General features: G+C 37.9%; 2 protein-coding genes across 5 annotated transcripts in view; both read right to left on the bottom strand.

Moving 5' to 3' along the window:
• Nucleotides 1-1,161: 1,161 nt before the first annotated feature.
• Nucleotides 1,162-3,598, bottom strand: LOC132282877 (F-box/WD-40 repeat-containing protein At5g21040). The gene is made up of 2 exons (XM_059784689.1): nt 3,453-3,598; nt 1,162-3,337 (listed from the first exon to the last, which is right to left on the bottom strand). Exon 2 carries the CDS (start codon nt 3,035-3,037, stop codon nt 1,334-1,336), a length of 1,704 nt encoding a protein of 567 aa, XP_059640672.1. The 5' UTR covers nt 3,038-3,337; nt 3,453-3,598; the 3' UTR covers nt 1,162-1,333.
• Nucleotides 3,599-5,844: 2,246 nt separating this feature from the next.
• LOC132283102 (probable apyrase 6) overlaps nt 5,845-21,399 on the bottom strand; it is a 65,220-nt gene continuing 49,665 nt past the window's right edge. For all 4 annotated transcript variants that reach the window (XM_059784997.1, XM_059784995.1, XM_059784996.1 and 1 more), the window contains 2 exons: nt 15,217-15,413; nt 5,845-6,179 (listed from right to left, as the gene is read on the bottom strand). The gene's annotated coding sequence lies outside the window, so the exon portion shown is untranslated. The remainder of the gene's footprint in view (nt 6,180-15,216; nt 15,414-21,399) is intronic.

Genomic DNA, 21,399 nt, shown 5'->3' with positions numbered 1-21,399 from the left:
GGACATTCCCACTCTTTCATTATTTTGTGCTAGATTTTTTTTTTCGATATATATATATATGTATATATATAGAGAGAGCGATAAAAATTACTGTTTCATTTTGATGGATTGTTGTGGAGATTGATAGATAATGTTTGAAGTTGTGGCTAGAAATATGAAACTTTAAAAGAGTATTTAATAAGAAATTTAAAGAGGGAGCATTGTTGTAACCATTTTTATTTATAGTTATTAACAACTAAATGAGATAATTATTTGATTGTTTATGTGGGATAGAAAATTACCATTTTTTTTTTTAATTTCATTTCTATACATTTTTACTCAAATTTTCTTTATTAAATATCAATTATAGTATTTACTATAAATCTATATATTTACTTACTATAAATCTATACTTACTATAAAAGTGAAAGAATTATTGAATGTTTGTATACTTTTATAATAAATTTTATCAAATACTTCCATACTATTGCGAGTTTATATTATTTTTACTTTTTTATATATATATATTTTAAAAAATTAACAAATAATATTTTAAATTTTAAATATAAATGAATTATCAAATTTACCTTTTAAAAAGTTATAAATAATAATTTAAGTTCTAAATACATAAAAGTTGTATATTTCACGATTCCAATAATTGTAAAATAATATTTTAAAATTTTAAATACAAACAAGTTGCATATTCCACCATTTCAAGAGTTATAAATAATATTTAAAATTTTAAACACAAAGAAGTTATTAGTCAAGGTTTATAAACACTATTTTAAGTTTAAAATACAAAGAAATTGTATAGTCAAGTGTTATAAATATACTTTATATTTGAAATACAAATAAGACTATTTCAAGAGTTATAAATAATATTTTAAGTTAAAATACCAATAAGTTGTATAAAGTAATATTTTTAAATTTTAAATATAAAAGAGTTGTTTATTCTATCCTTCTAACAATTAGATCCAAGTTTTAAATATAAAGAAATACAAAAATTTTAAGTACAAAGAAATTATATATTTATAATATAAAATGTGTATTTCATCACGTACATAAAAAAAAGAAATAGCCTAATTGCTGCAAAATGATTTGCTCTCTTAGGCAGAGCTGCATTCTCATACTTTGTCAGTTCAAATATTTACCATTACCCCCAAAGAATGGCGACTTAATTAATAACCACAATTGAAACCCAGGCATTCATGTAAATGAAGAACTACATAAACTACATGAAGAACTACATAAACTAATAAATACTCTAAACAGTAAAATGTGTGGCATTAAAACATTAAGCAAAGAGTATTAAGTGGAATAGCACCAAGAAATAGACTCGGGCTGTCATCTGCTTCTATGCCTTCATCTTCCCACTCACCGCTCGTTTGTTGTGCCAAACACCATTCCTATCACCATTTATTGGGTTCTTTTTTGCTGCAAATGAACAATGATCTGTCCGGCCACCCTTATTGTTCATCTGCATTTGAAGCTTACGCCGCCTCATCCTGTTCTCTAACCGTATGCATTTTAGAGCACTGCTTCTACGCTCAATCTCCAAAGCTTGTGAGAAGTTCCAGATCCTAACAACACCTTCTTCACCTCCACATATAATACGATCAGCACCAATGTCCACCGAGAATAAATTGCAGCCAAACCCATGCAGCATTCTCTGCGGGGGCTCCACACTTCGCTCATATAGGCAGTTAGACCCTGCAGACTTCTCCATTGAAGAATGCCTGCGTATCTTCAACAGCTTTCTCACGTCAATGAGCGAGAGTCTTCCATCACTGGAAGCTGAAACAAGCCAAGGAAACTCAAATGCAAGAGAATACACAGGACCCGAGTGAGGAATCCATGTTGCAACCTGCTGCAGATTACTCTCAGCGTGACGACTACTCATCTCAAACATCTGTATTCCCCCATCTTCTCCTCCTGTAAAGAGGAAATTCCCAGTGTGGCTCCGTGCCAAAGAATAAATGTTGCCAACATGGGCATTATCTATAACATCAATCTGAGTTCCAGTATTAGTGTCCCAAATATATACATCTGAGCCTGCTGCGCTTGCCACTGTAGTATCATGAGGAACGAGGCTCCAGACCCAGTCACTGTGCCTCAACACCTTCAAGCACTTCAACAAAGAACGGTCCCAAACACGAATAGTCATGTCCCACGAACCACTATAAATTCTAGTCAGATCCAAAGCAAGAGAAGTAATGGCCCCTTCATGTTCCCAAAGTCGAAACTCATTGTTTTGGTTTTGAGGACCTCTAAGATTAAACAAATATGGGAACCCTTCCTCTGCTCTCCAACCATGTATGAAGCCATCAGTACCCCCTACAACCAAGAGTTTCATATCTGCCACAACTGCTCGGATGGTGCAACCAAGGGGACGGGACGATGCAATTAGCAACCCTTCTTCCATGTCCCACATCCTAACCGTTGAATCATACCCGGAAGTAAATATAATCTTCTTAGAAGAAAGAAGAAAAACCGATCGAACGGCATCACTATGACCATACAGGGCATCCATGGTATATCGTCCCATAAAGGTTTTGCTCCGAAACTCCCTCTCCACAAAGAGCTCCTTCCATGACCTCTCATTTGAAGATCCTGAACCTAGAGGAATTGGGACTATGGGCAGTCCCCATCTCTCACAATAAAATTCCTTCCAAACATGATGTTCGGATGCGAGCCTATAGAGAGATGAAGAGACACAGGAGACCACACCGAGCTCTTTCGGCTCGAGGCAATTAAGGATTTCAGATATCAATGTTGGAGGAAGGTCAATGATGGACAGAACATAAGTAGACAAGACATTGTTAGCCGGCAAAACTTTCCCACTACAAGAGGATGCAAATCCCCTCTTGGGAATGAGTCCTGATATGGGTTTTGGTTTTGGTTTTTCAGACTCCTCAATGTCAATTTCAGAAACAATTGTTAAAATTTCTGAGCTATCAGAATTAATCGGATTAAATTCAAATTGTTCTTTGCAAGTATTATCTAGTAAATTTGATACTGAATTCTTTGATAAACTAGTTGTCTGGCATTCAAATGCCATAAAAAAATATTCCTAAACCTAAAATTAAGAGGGTAAAACTGAAGATCCTTTTTTTCTTCCCAAAATTCAAAAAATAAATAAAACCCTAATAGATCTTGAATTTGAAACAGAAGACGACTTAGTGAAGAAATTCAAGCAAACCCTAAAAAGAACAAAAAAGCAAACCCTAAAAGTCAAACTTTGAAATACAGAAACAATAAGAGTAAATTAAAATAAATCAGAAATGGATAGAAGGTGAATGAAAATCACAATAAGAGAAATTTTTTTTTTTTTTTGATGGTTATTCGACTAATTGTGATCCTATGAATGCCCAAGAAAAAAGAAAAAAAAGGAAAACTAGGTTAGAACAGAGAGAGGAAAGCAAAGAAAAAGAATTGAATTAGAGTTAGAGTGAGAGACTGATTTTTAAAGGTACCTCATAGATCACGAACACACGATCTTTTGGTTGAAACAGTAGCTCTTGTGGTTTGGATTTCCCCGAGAAAAACAGAGAAATTTTGCTCGAAGAGAGAGGAAGGAGAGAGAGAATTGGGGCCGAAGAGGAGGGTATGATTCAACATCTAGTTATCTACTAGTAGTACTTAGATACGTGATATTATTGGGCTCAGATGGGCCAAAATTAAAGATTGTTAGGTTGGGCTAAATTGCATTACAACCCTGTGATCTTATTGGGCCATAAGGCCCAACATTAAAATAATCACTTCGGAATCACAGGTTACAGTAACCAACTGTATACCAATTACCAAGTGAGAGTTGGCCTAGACCTCAAATAGTACGGGGGAAAGAGGAAAAGAAAAAAAAGAAAAAAAGAGGCTTGGTTCTAGCTTACTTTCTAACCATCACCCTCTGTCTCTCTTTACGAACTAAACTATCACTCCCTCTCATTCTTGCTACTTTCTCTTTGCACTCTCTGATTTAGGGATAACAACGGTTTGGGACAGGTGTACCCTACCCCACACCATCACCCTCTGTCTCTCTTTACGCTAAACCATCACTCCCTCTCATTCTTGCTACTTTCTCTTTGCACTATCTGGTTTAGGAATGGCAACGGGAACGGTTTTGGGCAGGTGTACCCTACTCCACCCTCACAACCGTTTAGGAACCCCCGCCCCGTCGCCACACAAAACCGCCTAAACGGGAGATATTTCCACCCCATCCCTGCCCCGTTTAACTTTTTTACCTACACGAGCACCTACCCCGTCCTGTTTAGTTTCAAAATTTCCCCTTCTTTTTAAATTTTTTTTCCTTAAATACAATTATATAACTATTGAAAAATATCATAAAAAATGAGCGATCAATAATTTAACATAAAATTCAGGAGTATGAGCGTTCTTAATTCGTAGGCTCTACCATTCACTAGAATAGTTGAGAAAGCGAATGAATGTGACTTCAGGTTTCTAGAGTTAACTAGATATACTAAGAAAATAAGGGTAATTTAGTCATTTACCTACCTAAACGAGACGAGGTGGGGTGACCTCCCCTGTCTTCGACCTGAACTCATGTGAATTTTTAATAATAAAAATTCTCTCCGCCCAAATAAGATAAATGGTCCTCCCAAATAGCTATAAACGGGGCAGGTACTTGTCTTCACAAGGTAAATTGCCATCCCGCTAAGCCTTCCCTCCCTCCTTGTCATTACTCACTCTATACCAAAACATGCTTAGACCCAAATATGTTCCTTGAACAACCCAAATTTGTGTCCCTCTCTCCCTTTCCTCTCACTCTATGTACACAAATAGAGAGAATATTGATGATTATATTTTTAGATTGAGAAGATTGAAAAAGATTAATTGTTCGAGGGATATAGGGTTAAATAAAAATACATATGGTTAGATGGCCTAAGATAGCCAGTGAAAAATGACTTACAAAAACATTTTTGATATATCATTTTCAATCATTTGGAGATAAAAAATGATTTACATGAAAAATAATTTCCTAATGATCTCCCAAATACTAAAAAATGAACGAAAAATATTTTACGGTGAAACAAATAGAACCTTATATATCTTTGCTTGGTCAAGTCTCCACAGAAGTAAGCGAAAGACCAAGGAAAATATCACTTGAAAACTTTGTCAATCCATGCTCATTTCCCTCCCCACGAAATATAATAAAAAATAGACTTGTACAAGATGAGTCTGTTCGGCAATCTTCACACGATGTTACTAATGCGAATTATAATACTTTAAAATGTAAATAATTCCCAATTGTGTATTGTGGAAAAGAGGATTTGGATGCATCATGGGTCGATTTGTTGATCAGTTTAAAGCCAGAACAATATTAATACAACTAAAATACCACCACCCAATCTGTGTAATAGTGAAAGAAACTAATAACTTCCAGGTAAAAGGATGAGCAAATCTGTGAAGAAGGAGCTATATTGCCAATTCTTGCATTGAACAATCTGGTTTCAAAGGTTCAATTGAGTATACAGTTCCAACTTAAATGGAATTAAACATCCAAGAAAAGCCCTCTTATGATGGGTGAAGGTTCATTTGCGGAATAATAATCAAATACAACTCCCACGATTAGATTTCACAATTCAATCACAACTTTGCACACTCGGACATGTTAACACACACAGAGTAAATCAATGTTTATAATTTCTCATGTTGGTATCCTCACAAAAGTTAAACAAAATTTTGACCAACACAATTTGGGATGCCCTTCTGTTCATTCCTTTTCTGGTTTGCACATCTTAAATCTAGTTTAACCAACAGCTGGTTACCTCTCTCTCTCACATATATATATCTATATTTGTCTCTCTAATTTTATCAGATAAATCTGGAGATAGCTAAAAATTTACATACTGCAAGAGAAAGGAGATATGAACTATAAAGCCAAAGAAAAAAAGGAAAGAAAGCAAAGATACAGTTACCTGGGCACACGGGTAACAATATAGTGCCCCTTCTCGAGGTCATATATGGTCTTCAATTGTGGTTTTTGACATTTTAATACAAAGAATGAACCAAGCACAGCAGTTAAAAGTACAGCAAACAAAGAGAAGTAAGTGACTGCATTGCTTCCAACAATCTCACCCAGGTTATCGGTTTCAAATTCTAGGGGCTCCTGGATCGTTTGGAGGATGAAAGCTCCAAAAGTCCAGTCAAGGGGAGTGCTTCCACCCTGATTGCCAAATCCAATCCTGCATACACCAATTTTCTGGTAAGACCACAATTGAAGAGTATTAAAACAGAGTAGTAATCTATGAACTTCTACGGCAATCTTCTTCCCAACAATCTCATCCAGGTATCAACTTCTACACCAATCTTCCTTACATTTCGGTTTCTAGTCATAATCTATCTACTTGTTGAGGAATTTAACTCAACCCCTGGAGGGTAGTAAAAGCACTCCAATCGATGCAACCCACTACTCAGTTCAAAAATATTTAAAACTTAAACTTTGAAAATACATTTTTCAAGAACATATTTAAAAGAAATTTGTGAGCCTCCCTAAGATCAAACTAAGTCAATTTACGTCTTTCCAACGTTTTACTTATGCCCTATATACGTGATTAAATATGCAGATATCATATCATGTTGTTTGTGTCTTGAAAACTCAACGGATGTATTCGAACTACGCAAAACAGTATGACAAATTACAACACAAGTTGAGTAGGAAATTGCCATCACATGACTCACATACCTAACAATGCTCTTTTATACACACACACACATACACACACACACACATATAAATTCTTTTGCTTTTAAACAATCACATTCCATTATTTCTTTAAATTATTTTACTATGAAAAACTACATATTGACAAGTACTTGGACCTAATCCATATTGGAATACAAAGACCATTTCACCAATAGATTTTTGGACCATCACACTTGATTATCAAGCTCTTTTTTTTTTTTTTTTTCCTAGTTAGTACTCACACACACTTGTCTCTTTCGAGACTTAAACCCCTGACCTCCCTTTGGGAAGTAAGAGGCTGATACCGCTAGGCCACTGGCCTGTTGGTCTCTTCTTTTATCTTCCTTTATTATTATTCATAAAGATTGGGTGCTATTAAAGATGTATCCGACATCCGCTTTTGTGAAGGAAATTGTATAAAAACTACTAAAAACAATTTTTATAGTGAAACGAACTGAGAAATTTATTATTCAATAAATCTAATATGAAACAAGTTCTGAGTATTCCATGAAATTAGTGATTAGTCGGTGAATTTGAAAACAAAAGAACATTCGACTCAGATTTATAGAGCCTCAATCAATTGCCAAGTGAGGTAGGGGCTGCAAGGACCCATCTTTTCAAGTCAACTTTAAGGAAAGCCATATCGTTGGTCAAATTCAAGGCCCCAGTGTCCGTCCCTCTTATCATAGCCTCAACTCAAATTCTTTTTGGCCCTCCTCTTGTAATTTTAGCACATATGCCTTAGATCAATCCACTCCTTCATACTGGCACAAAAATTGGCTTATCTTACACACTGTCAAAATTGAAGAGAGAAATAGAAAATGAAGCACACAAGGATACACGCACAAAGCCCAAAGGGCTACATCATCTTTATTATATTCTCTCTTAAGATTGTTGTTAGCATATATGATAGCCACGATTTATGGAATGACTAACCATATTAGCATTGATTTGATTATGCATATGTTAGCATATATGATAGCCATGATTTACGGAATGACTTACCATATTAGCAGAGATTTGATTTAGTTTATTTTCTTGTAATATGAGCATGTACTCTTATTTTATCTATAAATACTAGAGCTATACTAGAGCTGTGAATGAGTGCTATATATCATTCAAGCCTTTACATATTATAAATCTCATTCAAGCCTTTACACAATTCTCTCATTTTCCTTCTATATTGTATTTCTACTTAGTATCAGAGCCAAGGTGGTCCGACTGCAATGAGGGCATTGCGAGTTCGGCACCACCCATTCAGGAATGGTCGAAGTTGACATCACCTAGTCGGGAGGTGTCGGGTAGACAGGATGTTTCGACCTCAATAAGGGCGTTGCGAGTTTGGCACCACCTATTCAAAAATGGTCCGAGGAGACATAGTTGTTTCTTTTTTATGGTATAAGGAGACATTATTGATTCTTTCATCTATATTGTTTAAACATATGTATGAAAGTGAATGGTCTGAGGAGACATTGTTGATTCTTCCATCTACAAGTTTTAAACATGTGAAGGGGAATGGTCTGAGGAGACATTGTTGGTTGTTTACGGTCTGAGGAGACATTGTTTGTTGTTTACGGTTTGAGGAGACGTGATTGGTTATTTACGGTCTGAGGAGAAATTATTAATTGTTTATGGTCTGAGCAGACAATTTTGGTTTGTTGGTCGACATTTTTAATCTAGTCAGATTTGCACTCTGCAACTTGTAGATTCTGAAGAAGGGTGCTAACAAGACCGTGTTTGAAAATGCGTTGTCCAAGTTGGGCGTTTCAGATATCCACGCACCAACTTGAGGGGGGGTGTTAGCATATATGATAGCTATGATTTATGGAATGACTTACCATATTAGCAGAGATTTGATTTAGATTTGATTTAGTTTCTTTTCTTGTAATATGAGCATGTGCTCTTATTTTATGTGAAAGTTTACATGGGAGAGAGAGAGTAGATGGAGAGAACTCAAATTGGAGGCACAACCCCTTTCTTCTTATTACATCAACCCAAAACATAAAAGGGTTTATATACAAAGACAAGAAAAGCCTATTTGCATAATGGCCACAAACTCTATATACAATTACAATCTGACCCCAACATAAATATATATCTACATGTAAATGTTCTAACACTCCCCCTCAAGCTGGAGAATATATATCATATAATCCCAGCTTGGAACATATCGCCTTTAATCGATTATGACCAAGAGCCTTAGTAAACATATCAACTAATTGATCTTCAGACTTCGCAAATGGAGTAAAAATGTTCCCACTCAATATTTTCTCTCGAATGAAGTGGCAATCAACTTCAATATGCTTGGTTCTTTCATGAAATACCGGATTGGATGCAATGTGAACAGCTGCTTGGTTATCAAAGAACAATGGAATAGGAGTCTTGACTATTAACCTAAGTTCCTCAAGAAAATGTTGTATCCACGATAACTCACTAGAGGTATAGGCCATCGCCTTGTACTCTGCTTCAGCGCTAGACCGTGCTAACACTGTTTGCTTTTTACTTTTCCATGTAACAAGATTTTCACTAACAAATGTGCAGTAGCTTGTAGTAGATCTCCTATCTGAGGGAGAACCAGCCCAGTCAGCATCTGTTAAACCTTCCACCCTAAGATGTCCATTTGGTTTATATAGCAACCCAAAACCTGGAGCTTGCTTGAGGTATTGGATAATTTGAAGAACTGCATTCCAATGTGCCATCCTAGGAGATCCCATGAACTGACTTACGGCACTAACTGCATATGAGATATCCGGTCGAGTGATAGTGAGATAAATTAATTTCCCAACAAGACGTTGATATCTGCTAGGATCATTAAATAGATCACCCTCATCTGACAAGAGTTTTGTGTTTGGATCCATAGGACCATTAACTGGACGACCACCCAACATACTTGTTTCTTCTAATAAATCCAACACATATTTTCTTTGAGATAAACTTATACCTTCCTTAGATCTAGTAACTTCAATACCCAAGAAATATCTGAGTTGACCCAAGTCTTTAGTGTGGAACTGATTTTGTAGAAACAACTTCAATTTAATAATACCTTCAGAATCATCACCTGTGATCATAATGTCATCTACATACACCACAAGGAAAATCAAACCAGCTTTAGTGTGCTGGTGATACACCGAATGGTTTTTCTGACATCTTTTAAGACCAAATGCTAATGTTGCCCCAGAGAACTTTCCAAACCAAGCCCTTGGAGATTGCTTCAATCCATACAGGGCCTTCGTAAGGCGACAAACGGTATGATGATACTCCCCCTGAGTAATAAACTTCTTCAACTAAGTCGCCATGTAAGAAGGTAATTTTCACATCTAATTGAAACAACGACCAGTTACGATTGGTAGCAATGGAAATAAGGACCCGTATAGAAGAAATCTTTGCAACAGGGGAAAAAGTCTCATCATAATCAACACCATAAGTCTGGGTGTACCCCTTTGCGACAAGACGAGCCTTCAAACGCTTAATAGACCCATCATGAAGGTATTTGACATTGCAGACCCACTTACAACCAACTGGTTTGGAACCAAGAGGTAAGGGAACAAGATCCCATGTCCCATTACGATGAAGAGCATCCATTTCATCAACCATTGCTTTGCGCCAATCGGAATTAGAAAGGGCATCCTGCAAAGTCTTAAGAATAACAATAGCAAATAATGTGGATAAAAAACAGGATAAAGAGGGTGAAACATGATTATATGAGACAAATTAGAAATGGGATGTGCAGTAACACAAGAACGAATACCTTTACGCAGGGCAATAGGAAGATTATTAGCAGGAGAAGGAACCTCAATAGAAGTAGACAATTAGGGCAAGGTTGCCTGTGATCGTCGACTATACACTTGTAGTGGTCGTGGTGTGACAGACTCTAATGAAGTAGACACAATCGGTAGTGGAAGAAACAAATCAATATTTAAAGATGAACCACGGCAGAGAAGTAAGGAGTGTCCTAAAAAAAGGTAACATCCATACACACAAAAGCACGACAAGTGTTAGGATCCCAACATTTATAACCTTTTTGAGTCCGAGAGTACCCAATAAAAACACACTTAATGGCACGAGGAGACAATTTATTAGTGCCAGGACGTAATATGTAAGCAAAGTACACACACCCAAAAACACGAGGAGTAAATGCAAATAACGGTCGATTACGAAAATGCAAAAGAATAAAGGCATTTTCAGTTAAGAACGGAAGATGGCATACAATTAATTAAATAGCAAGCAGTTAAAACAGCATCACCCCAAAATGGCTTTGGAAGATGCATATGGATCATTAAAGTCCGAGCTATTTCAATCAAATGCCTATTTTTCTGTTATGCTACGCCATTTTGTTGGAGTATAAGAACAAGAAGTTTGGTGCAAAATACCACAAGAGTCGCAAAATGTAGAAATAGCACCTTTGACGTATTCCATAGCATTATCAGATTGTAAATTTTTTATAACACAGCCAAACTGGACCTCAGTTTCTTTAAGAAATAATTGAAATATGGAAAAAGTTCAAATCAGTCTTTCATTAAAAACATCCAAGTCATCCTTGAATAGTCATCAACAAAGGTAACAAAATATGAAAAACCTGAATTACTCACATGACGCACAGGACCCCAAATGTCAGTATGTACCAATTCAAATAAAGAAGACCGGCGATTATCAATTCGGGGAGGAAACGAGACTCTACGGTGCTTGCCTAATTGACACAACTCACATTCTAAAGTTGACACTGACCCAATAGAAGGAATGGCAGACTTCAAGTACCTTAAGGATGGATGACCCAACCGATACTGCCGCTGTTGGGCATTGGCAGAGACCCGTGAATGGAGAGAAGTACCACTAGTAGGTGACTCACAATCCAAGTAATATAAACCATTTTTCACAAGGCTACCACCAATTGTCAACTTCGTTTTGAGATCCTGAAGGACAAAATGAGGGATAAAAGGTTACAGAACAGTTGAGTGCCTGAGTGAGCTTGCTCATTGATAATAAATTGAAAGGAAACTCAGGTTCCAATTGCACAGTAGATAACAAAATGGAAGAAGTGAGGCGAATGGTACCCTGTCCAGTAATGGGACGAGTCCCACCATCAGCGAGAGTAACAAAAGTAGGAGAAGTAACCTTATGAAAATAAAAAAATAAGGATTCATTACCCGTCAGATGGGTAGATGCACCAAAGTCAAGAATCCAAGGAGAAGATGAAGATTGTAAATGTGAAAAACACGCAATGTTACCTGATTGGGCGAAGGTAACAACACCGTCAATAGTTCTGGCTTGTGCCGAGTTAACTAATGAATTAAACTCGGCTCTGGATAGTGTGACACTATCAACACTAGAAGATTTTGACATTAGAGTTTTTTTTTTAACTAATGAAAAAAAAAAAAAAAAAAAAAATATGTGTTCCCAAATAAAAATAAATAAAACAAACTCCCGAGAAGGCTAACAGACCAGGAGACGATAGAGGAGAGGGAAACAAAGAATTGAACAGCAATTAAACAAGTGAAAAGGAGAAAGAAAGAATATATATATATATATATATATATATATATAAAAGGAACTCAAAACCTGATGTGAAGAATGACCGAGAACGCAAGACAGAAAACTGGACTGATTTCGGATCTTAGATTCGGGTTGGATCTCAGAAATAGGTCGGGTCTCAGAAATGAGCCGAGTCCAGTAAATGATTTGGCAGAACCGGGTTGAACCAGAACCGGATCTCTGCAAACCTGAATTTAGTAAACCAAGGTTGGGATAGCTTCACATCCGTAGCCAAACACACGCCAACGAGGACTACAATCTGTTGCCGACAACAAACACAAAAGGATCTGAGGTCAAGAATGGAGAATTGAGACTTCCACAAGGCGAAGCCCCAACCACAAATACGGTGAAGCCTCTGCAAATCCCTCAGCTACAGCAAAGAACCACACTCGATTTCAAATGAAGAAGCCGGCAACAAAATCAGTCGCAAATGGAGACTGCACAACCAATCAACAACTGCCGACTGCAACAGAGAGTTAACCGCCGACCACAGATCGAAGGTCCCTCGAAGCTTCACACACCTTCGTCGACTACACAATTTGCGACGGAAACAGCTTCAGATTGAAGCTTTGATACCATGTGAAAGTTTACATGGGAGAGAGAGAGCAGATGGAGAGGACTCAAATTGGAGGCGCAACCCCTTTCTTCTTATTACATCAACTCAAAACATAAAAGGGTTTATATACAAAGACAAGAAAGGCCTATTTGCATAATAGCCACAAACTCTATATACAATTACAATCTGACCCCAACATAAATATATATCTACATGTAAATGTTCTAACAATCTATAAATACTAGAGCTATGAATGAGTGATATATATCATTCAAGCCTTTACATATTATAGATCTCATTCAAGCCTTTACACAATTCTCTCCTTTTCCTTCTATATTATATTTCTAGTATTGTTTACAATGAGCACCTCTATTTATAGGTGAAAGAACAAAGCGATAAATATGGAAAATACATTAATGGAGGATTCATAAAATCAATCCCATAAATCACTCCAATCATATTTTATCATAGACTAAAATCACTCCCACAATATTCCCAGAGCAATATTCTGTGGAGTAATTTAAGGTTCCTATAATAATATTCTCCAACACCCTCCCTCAAGTTGGTAGTGGTACACGGAGATTTTAACTCAAGTGTCCAACTTGAAACTAAGTACGAAGTTGTTGAGAGTCCGAAACGAGTTGCAAAGATCCGAGACGAGTTGATCCATAAATCTGAGACGAGTTGATCCGTAGATCCAAGACAAGTAGAGTATAGAGTATGATATGATAAACCTGCTCTAATACCATGTCAAAATTGAAGAGAGAAATAGAAAATGAATCACACAAGGATACACGCACAAAGCCCAAAGGGCTACATCATCTTTATTATATTCTCTCTTAAGATTGTTTACAATGAGCACCTCTATTTATAGGTGAAAGAACAAAGCGATAAATATGGAAAATACATTAATGGAGGATTCATAAAATCAATCCCATAAATCACTCCAATCATATTTTATCATAGACTAAAATCACTCCAACAATATTCCCAGAGCAATATTCTGTGGAGTAATTTAAGGTTCCTATAATAATATTCTCCCAACACACATGATCAAACCATTATGTACAACAAAGTACAAGTGGAAACTGTGAGATTAAAACTCTCACATAAGGAAACAAAGGCTGGCTATTAGACAAGCTCAGCCCAAGACCAGAATCAAAACTCAGCTAAAACCTCATGTACTGCAAAACCTCCAAACAAGCTGTGCAGCAATGCTGTTAGGATCTCTTCTTTGATCATCATGTAATCTTAAGTTCCTTTGTGCCAAAGAACAGCAGTGAAGAAAACCCTAGACAGTTTCAACTTCATGTGAGAAGAGGAATAATAGTTGATAAACCAGTTCACACTCTTTAAAAGCAAACTGATTGAGGACCAAATGGAATTAGCTAAAGGACAGCTCCAAAACATATGGTCAACAGGGTCCTCACTGTTGTGACAAACCGAAGAAAAAGTAATACCCCTCCTCTGCAGGTTGCAAAAAGAGGGGATAGCATTATGCACTCACTTTTAACAGAGCCCACAGCCTGTTTACTTATCTTGCCCGCACCAAACATTCAAATTCTTATCGAGGCATTCTTTGTTGCCAAGGTTGTATATCTTTTTTCAGCCTACTTAAGTCCAACCCATTTAGACCCCTTAGAGGTTCTAACCGGGGGCGCCTAGATTCCAAAAACGCATAGTGTCTCCATCAAAAATGACTTATCCAGTCGGGGAACGCAGTAAATATTTACCTCAACCAGTAGGTCCTTGAGCAGATCCCACGTCAGACCCAAGTCATTGGTCTCCAACTGGAAAAGTCAATGCTTGAGCTTGAGAAGCTTCTGGTCCAGTGGGTTCGAAAAACTCACTAGGATAAGCAGTATTATTGAACCAGACAAAGCAACAACCAATGAAACCAAAAACAGCTGAAGCGCCAAAACTGATAAGTAAGCGTCTCCCAGCTGAAGTGCGTGTCAATCCCATGCGAAGGGTTTGGTTAAGATATGCCAGATTCCACCAAGTATACAAATGGAACCTAACCATCCATGTCCCCCAATTATATTTCGAAATCGTTCACACTAACAATCCATCCTTCTCCCCCAGAAGGTTATCGTCTAAAGCATTCCAGGGCAGAAAGGCTATTAAGGGACGCCAAGGCACAAAGAGAGAGGCCTTAAATATATATACAAATATGTATGTAGTATATTGAGACTCCATTTGTCAGGGCTACCTTCTCAAAGAGTGTTAAAAAGTGCATAAAATGGCAAGTAGCTAACTTTTTTTTTTTTTCCCCTTTACTGTTTTGAGGATAAAATTTGCTAATTCATCATAATATTCTGTAAGAACATTGTGACACATTCATGAGAGAGGTTAACAACCCATTCTGGCTTTCCGAGAAAAGTAAGTTTAAACACATATCAGAGACAAAAAGGATGAGTACGGTACTTGGATGCAAAGAAAGCAACCATACCTCTTATCAACCATGGTGATACCAAGATTCTCATGCAACAATGCCACAATGTATGCAGAGGAGAAACAATATCTCAATAAATCCAGATCATCAATGCCAGGATGTTGGTTTTTCAATTTATACCAATCATCTTCACAGTAATGCTGGCCAGCCGCCTCCAACTCAGGTAAAGATGCCTTGGGAACCAGCCCAAAAAACTGTCCAAGGTTGAGATTCGAATTTAGTAGAAAGAAGATCAACAACCAAAAATGAACAAAAGAAAAGATGTAGGAAAAAGCAATCAATTTAAATAGGAAGATGAAATATAATGAGATTGAGTTAAAAATATACAATTTGCAATGTAATCTACATGTGAAATATTGCATCATTCCTTTTAGTTTAAGGTAATTCAAGTAAGGTTTGTAGGTTATTCACCTCTCCTCATTGAAGGCTCGGGAAATTCACCTCACACAAGCTTACACACAAATGCATCATGAAGAAAACTTCGACCCTACATCTGACATTCAGGAGTGGCAGAAGATACCCGATGACCTACGACACTAAAAAATATTCAGAGATTACAAGTTTCGGCCCCCAAACCCTAGCTCTCGCTCTCACTCTCTTTCTTGAGATTTTGTGTTCTCTCATTATCCCACTCTAAACCCTAAATGCCCTTACATACCGGGCTATAAGAGAGTTCTAAACAGGGTCCAGCACTCGCAAGCAAAGAAAGGGTCAAACGGTTTTGGGCCACACAAAGCGCATTTTTCAGGTCGTTGCAACCCGGGCCAAAATAAAATGCGGGCCACAACATCACAGTAGAGGTAAGCACAAATGAGACAGGGAAGGGAATGAAGATGGTATTCAAACTCGTTAGCAGGCTTGGAACCAAACATGTGATTTTACCATGAGCATGGGTTACTAGCTATATATAGACACATTGATTCATAATAACAAAACTAGTTGACCCCCAACTACCTTGCAAGCTAGTTGGTTTACAAGGTCAATCTACCAAATTAATCTGGTAGGGTACAGGGGAGCTTTCTAATATCAAAAGTTCTTAACAGGAATGACTTCAGCAGAAAGAATTCCAAAAAAAAAAAAAAAAGGCTTGGTGAATGCATGTTTTTTTTATAGGTAATATTCATTAACGAGCACTAAAAAGAGGAGCACGTCCCATAAACAACTGCACAAGACCCAAAACTACCAACCAAACTCTCAAACTATCCACAAATTCAATAAATTCCTCCACAAATGTACAATTTTTCCCATGGACCCAAAAAAATAAAGAGCTAAAAATAGAGAACTTAAGCACCTAAATAGGAGCCTCCTCACCATCAAAAGATCTCCTATTTCTTTCCCACCACAAACACAGGGGCACATCCTGCCATGCATCTTGAGCTTGATTCCCACTATGTACCCTCGCCAAGCCTCAAGCATGTTCTTTGTGGAAAGCAGCATTACCCAATGAACACCAAAAAGAGACAAAAGCAAGGAGATGGTTGACCGACTCCTCATCCCTTTTGCACACGTAACACTGATTGACAATAATCTGATGCCTCCACCTAAAGTTATCAATCGTTAGGATCCTCATCATAGTTACCATCCATCCGAAAAAGGCTACCCTTGGAGGAGTTTTAGTGTGCCAAATTACCTTCCACGGGCAAAAAGATCCCCCTAGTATTTGACAGCCTTCGATAAAAGGATCGCACCTCAAATCTCACATGACTGGAAGCCATCCAAGACCACTCATCTCGTCCCTCCCGGACCATATTCTGATGTTAGTAACCCCAAAAGATTGATAATGTCCTCCAGCTCCCATTCCTGAATGTCTCTAGAAAGGCGCATCCCAAGTCATCCTTCTACTCTCAAGCCGATAACAGTTGGCAACTAAGATTTGTTTATCAGTGGCAATGCGGAAGTCTTGGGAAAGCACATGCAAGTGGTCTATCCCTACACCAAACATCCACCCAAAAACAAATGTACCTCCCAGACTTCACCCTGAATCAAATATGTTATGAAAATTCATCCCAACCCTTCCGGATAAATTTTAGTTACTTCTATTTTGGCTTTGAAAAACAAGCTTCCTTCCTTTTCTAGTTTGCAGATGAAAGGTTGTGCTTCCTGCAGTGTGTTTGAACTGTTTGAGAGATGGAGACGATAGAGATCATCTTTTTCTGGGCTGTGGGTTTGCAGCTGCTACTTGGGAATGGTTTGCTCAGCTTCTTGGATGGAAATGGCCTGGTATAAGCAGTTTTCAGAATCTGGAGTTGTTGGCTTCTTGGTTCTCTACCAATTTTAAACGAAGGCATTTGTTTTGAAGTTTTGGATGCTGCTGGCTTATCTAGAGAGGCTACTATTGAATGAGGGCATTTTCTTTGAATTGTACTAGAAGTGGATGATCTCTTTAGTCTTTATTCTTTTGCCTTTTTCGACTGTGTGGTGAGGGTAGCCCACCTATCTCTTGTACTTTATAGGTAAATCTTCTATAAATCATCCTATTTATGAAAATAAAAGAAAGAATAGCATCTAACTGAAATCCAAGTTAGTTAATTAGTCCAGAAAATTATGAGATGAGAAGAGACAAAAGAGAACCCTTTAAAAGTGGCAGAAACCTCAAGTATAAACCAATGAGGGTATCCAGTGTGCGGGATTGGCCACCATTTTGTGGACTGAACGCGCCACCGCCAACACCGGCACAGGTTCTTATGATTCAAGGAACTAAGGAGAAAGAGGTGTCCAAATCTAAAATGCACGAAGGTGATCCTGAAGAGTAGGAGAGTATTCACTAGGCAACCCTTGAATGAGTAAATGTATGCACACACATAAAATATATCTCTATCTTGAATTAAGGTAGTATTGTTAAGAAAATCATATGTATGGGTACATGTAATGAATAAATATCTCAGAATTTTTTTTTTCTCTAGTGTTCATTTTATTCCTTGTGGTTGATTGCATTTGTCTGTCAATATATATCCCGGAGATCATAAGGTTGCATGAAGTGTTGGAAGATATATTTTTGCCCTTGATTTTAGGGATTAGTTTGATATCTGACTCTTTCAATTAGAATAAGTTTGTAGGACAGATTGATTGAAGTAAATTATGATAGATTGATTGCTTCAAATTAGGAACAGATTGTAGGAAGATTTTTTTATTCTTTTCCATGTATAGCTTTCCCTCATTCCTATATATACTTGTACAAGATGTTAATATTTCTACATGGTATCAGAGAAAGTGTGAGAAAGAGAGAAAATTTTCACGGGTCTGAGCGATTACCGCTGACCTATTCTCCTTGTTTTTCCCATTCTTGGTCTCTTGGTGTGCAATTGTCTTGGACAATACCCTAAAGCCTCAATTCTAAACACCATGTCTGTTGTTACCTCTAAATCTTCTGATTCTAGTACATCACCGCCCATTCCTTCGACTGTGACAAATCAACTTGATAACATGAGTGTGCAGGTGACTTCTTACAAACTCGATGGGACGAATTATTCTGCCTGGTCCCAATTTGTGAAGTTGTACATCACAGGAATAGGAAAGTTGGGGTACTTGACAGGAGAGAAGAAACAACGTGCGGATACTGAACCTTCCTTCTCTACTTGGTTGGAAGAGAATGCCATGTTGATGTCATGGCTTCTTAGCTCATGCTATTTGGGAAGTTGTGGCTCAAACCTATTTTGATGGTAGTGATGCTTCTCAGATTTATGAACTGAGGCGCAGGGCAAAAGAGATTCAATAGCAGGGGAAGACATTGGATAGCTATTTTTCTGCTTTGCAGGCCATTTGGCAGGAGCTGGAGTGATATGGAGTGTGTTGGGGATACAACAAAGCCAAAGAAGAGAATTGAGAATGAAAGGGTCTACGATTTCCTAGCCGGCCTCGACCCAGGGTTTGATCAGATCAAAGTATAGGTTTTAGGGTATGATCCTCTTCCCAATCTTCGCGGTGCATATGCCTATGTTCGACATGAGGAGCTCCGCCAGGCCACCATGCTTACAGGTGTCTCACATGAGAGTTCAACTTGACTACTGTGCAGTCTCCAACTGCACTGGTTACCTCTCACTCGAGGAAACCAGAAAACAAAGTGTGTTTGTTCTGTACACACTGTAATAAGGCTGGACATACTCAAGAGACTTGTTTTAAGCTGAAAGGTTATCCAGGCTGGTTCCGTAAGAAAGGTGGAAACAAGGGAGATAACTCAAATTCTAGAGCACCCCATACAACCTTTGAGGCGCAGTCTGATGCACAATCTTCTTTTGCAGCCCAGCCACAATATTCTCAAGCCCAGGTAGATCAAATGATGAAAGAGTATGCTCAGAAGCTATCCTCAAAGGAGGCTTCCTGTAACTTAGCCAATACAGGTAGCTTTGGATTAGCCTTGAACACTTTTGGTCGTACTGAGTCATCTTGGATTATTGATTCCATGTTCATAATGGTTGTTGTGTTGACACCTATATAATGAGGTGTGCAACACAAAATCATATGTATTACATTCTATATATTTACTAATATGCTAGGCCAAGGCTTCTAGGTGAAGCTACTTATCAAAAAAAAAAAAAAAAAAGGCTTCTAGGTGAAGCTATACACATAGCATTTTGTTTCCAATATCCGCTCAAACAACATGTGTCGTGTATTTCTTTTATTTGTTTGACACATTTTTGTTTTCAGACTATTGACACTTGTCACTATAAAAATTATCCACATTTTCTTCATTTATCTATTATATTTTCCAACCCACCTATTTTCTTTATTTTCAATCTAACCACCACTAAAATATATTTCATATTCAATCCAAGTCCCTTAACTTACATATTTTATTCTTTCTACACATTCTAACATATTTTTCAAATTTATTGAATTCCTCAATTCTTTGAAATTTCATCCTTCACCATATTAACTATTTAATAGTTAAAACCCCCGTGTGAAAATAGGCACCATAAAACTCATAAGAACCAATAAAGAACTTAATGAAACTCAAGATATTACATGCTCTCGCCCTATACTAGACCTTCCTTCTTCTAAACGAAGCCACCAACCCTTTGTCCTTCTATTGATTCTGGCCTGCTTGAGGATGGGTCACTTTTTTCTTTCTAGTAACAGTTGGCCCAATACACCCATGGCCCACCATCGCTTGATTGTATTTAGTCCCCTCCCTTTCTGGTTCATTATATGCTTTTGGGCCTAAAAGACTTGGCCCGTTTAGCTTTAGACAACACTACTCCAAGCCTACCCTCTTTACTTGCTGCGGGCCCATAGCCAAAGGCCCATCATTCACCAGAACCTTATATTGCCCATTCTACCAAAATTTGAAATATCTCAAGTAGGGTCACTTGACCTGCCATACCCACCCTCCACTCCCTGGATGACACCTAAACCCCCAATTGTCCCCCATTTGACTATTTCATTGGAGTATGCAACACCACATATCTCCATTTTCACCTATCCTTTATCACACACCCCAGGCACGTGCTCCTTCTGTCGTCATCTACCACCCATTTTCCAACGGTCATGTAACTCTAGAGCCAGTCCCTTCCCTCTAACTTTCATTCTTTCAATTCTTCTTTCCTTTTCCAATATTCTTCCTCATATATTAAGGCAATCCCATCCCTTCGGATCATTGAATCCATAGTTGAGAATAACTACGGTGTAATTTCCTCCATTAAAGCCAATCAGTAGCTCATCCAGTCATCTTCCACTATCACGTATTCCGGAATGTGCCCTCCATGTTTCACCACGATTATTAGCTTTGCCCACACCCTTGAATCCCCAACACTCCTCCCTTATTGCCACAACAATGAGTTGCACCACAAGTGCAGAGGGAGAACATAACCAGTATGCACCTTTCCTTCATCTTCAGAAGCCCAGAGCATTCCATCTGGAAAGACCATAAATCCATCAACACCGACGCCTCACCCCATTCCCTTCTTCCCTCATTTAGTACTCTCTCTACTTCTTTCTGTGACGGGAACTCAAACGGTAGTAGTGAATCCGGTAATGGAGTAACCTCTACCCCATATGTCACCTTCCAAACCTTGGATGCCCACGCTGGAATCTTGTCTACACAACCTAAGGCTCTGTCAAAGCACACAACCAAACAAGAAGGTAGCACTTAACATCTCCATCCAATGCTCCAACCATCCACACTGAAAGTAAGCCCTCTCCCCGACGAAACTCTCTTAGTATCACTGGCAGTGGGCAAGAGAG

The sequence above is a fragment of the Cornus florida genome, unplaced genomic scaffold (assembly GCF_030987335.1).
Source record: "Cornus florida cultivar Cherokee Brave unplaced genomic scaffold, ASM3098733v1 CherokeeBrave_3.0.0_Hap2_Chr11, whole genome shotgun sequence".
In the NCBI taxonomy this organism is placed as follows: domain Eukaryota; kingdom Viridiplantae; phylum Streptophyta; class Magnoliopsida; order Cornales; family Cornaceae; genus Cornus; species Cornus florida.
The sequence above is the reverse complement of the archived record's forward strand: the minus strand, read 5'-3'. Positions and strand labels throughout refer to the sequence as shown.

Excerpts from the sequence above, each read along its gene's own strand:
- LOC132282877 (XM_059784689.1), bottom strand. The coding sequence starts at position 3,037 with ATGGCATTTGAATGCCAGACAACTAGTTTATCAAAGAATTCAGTATCA.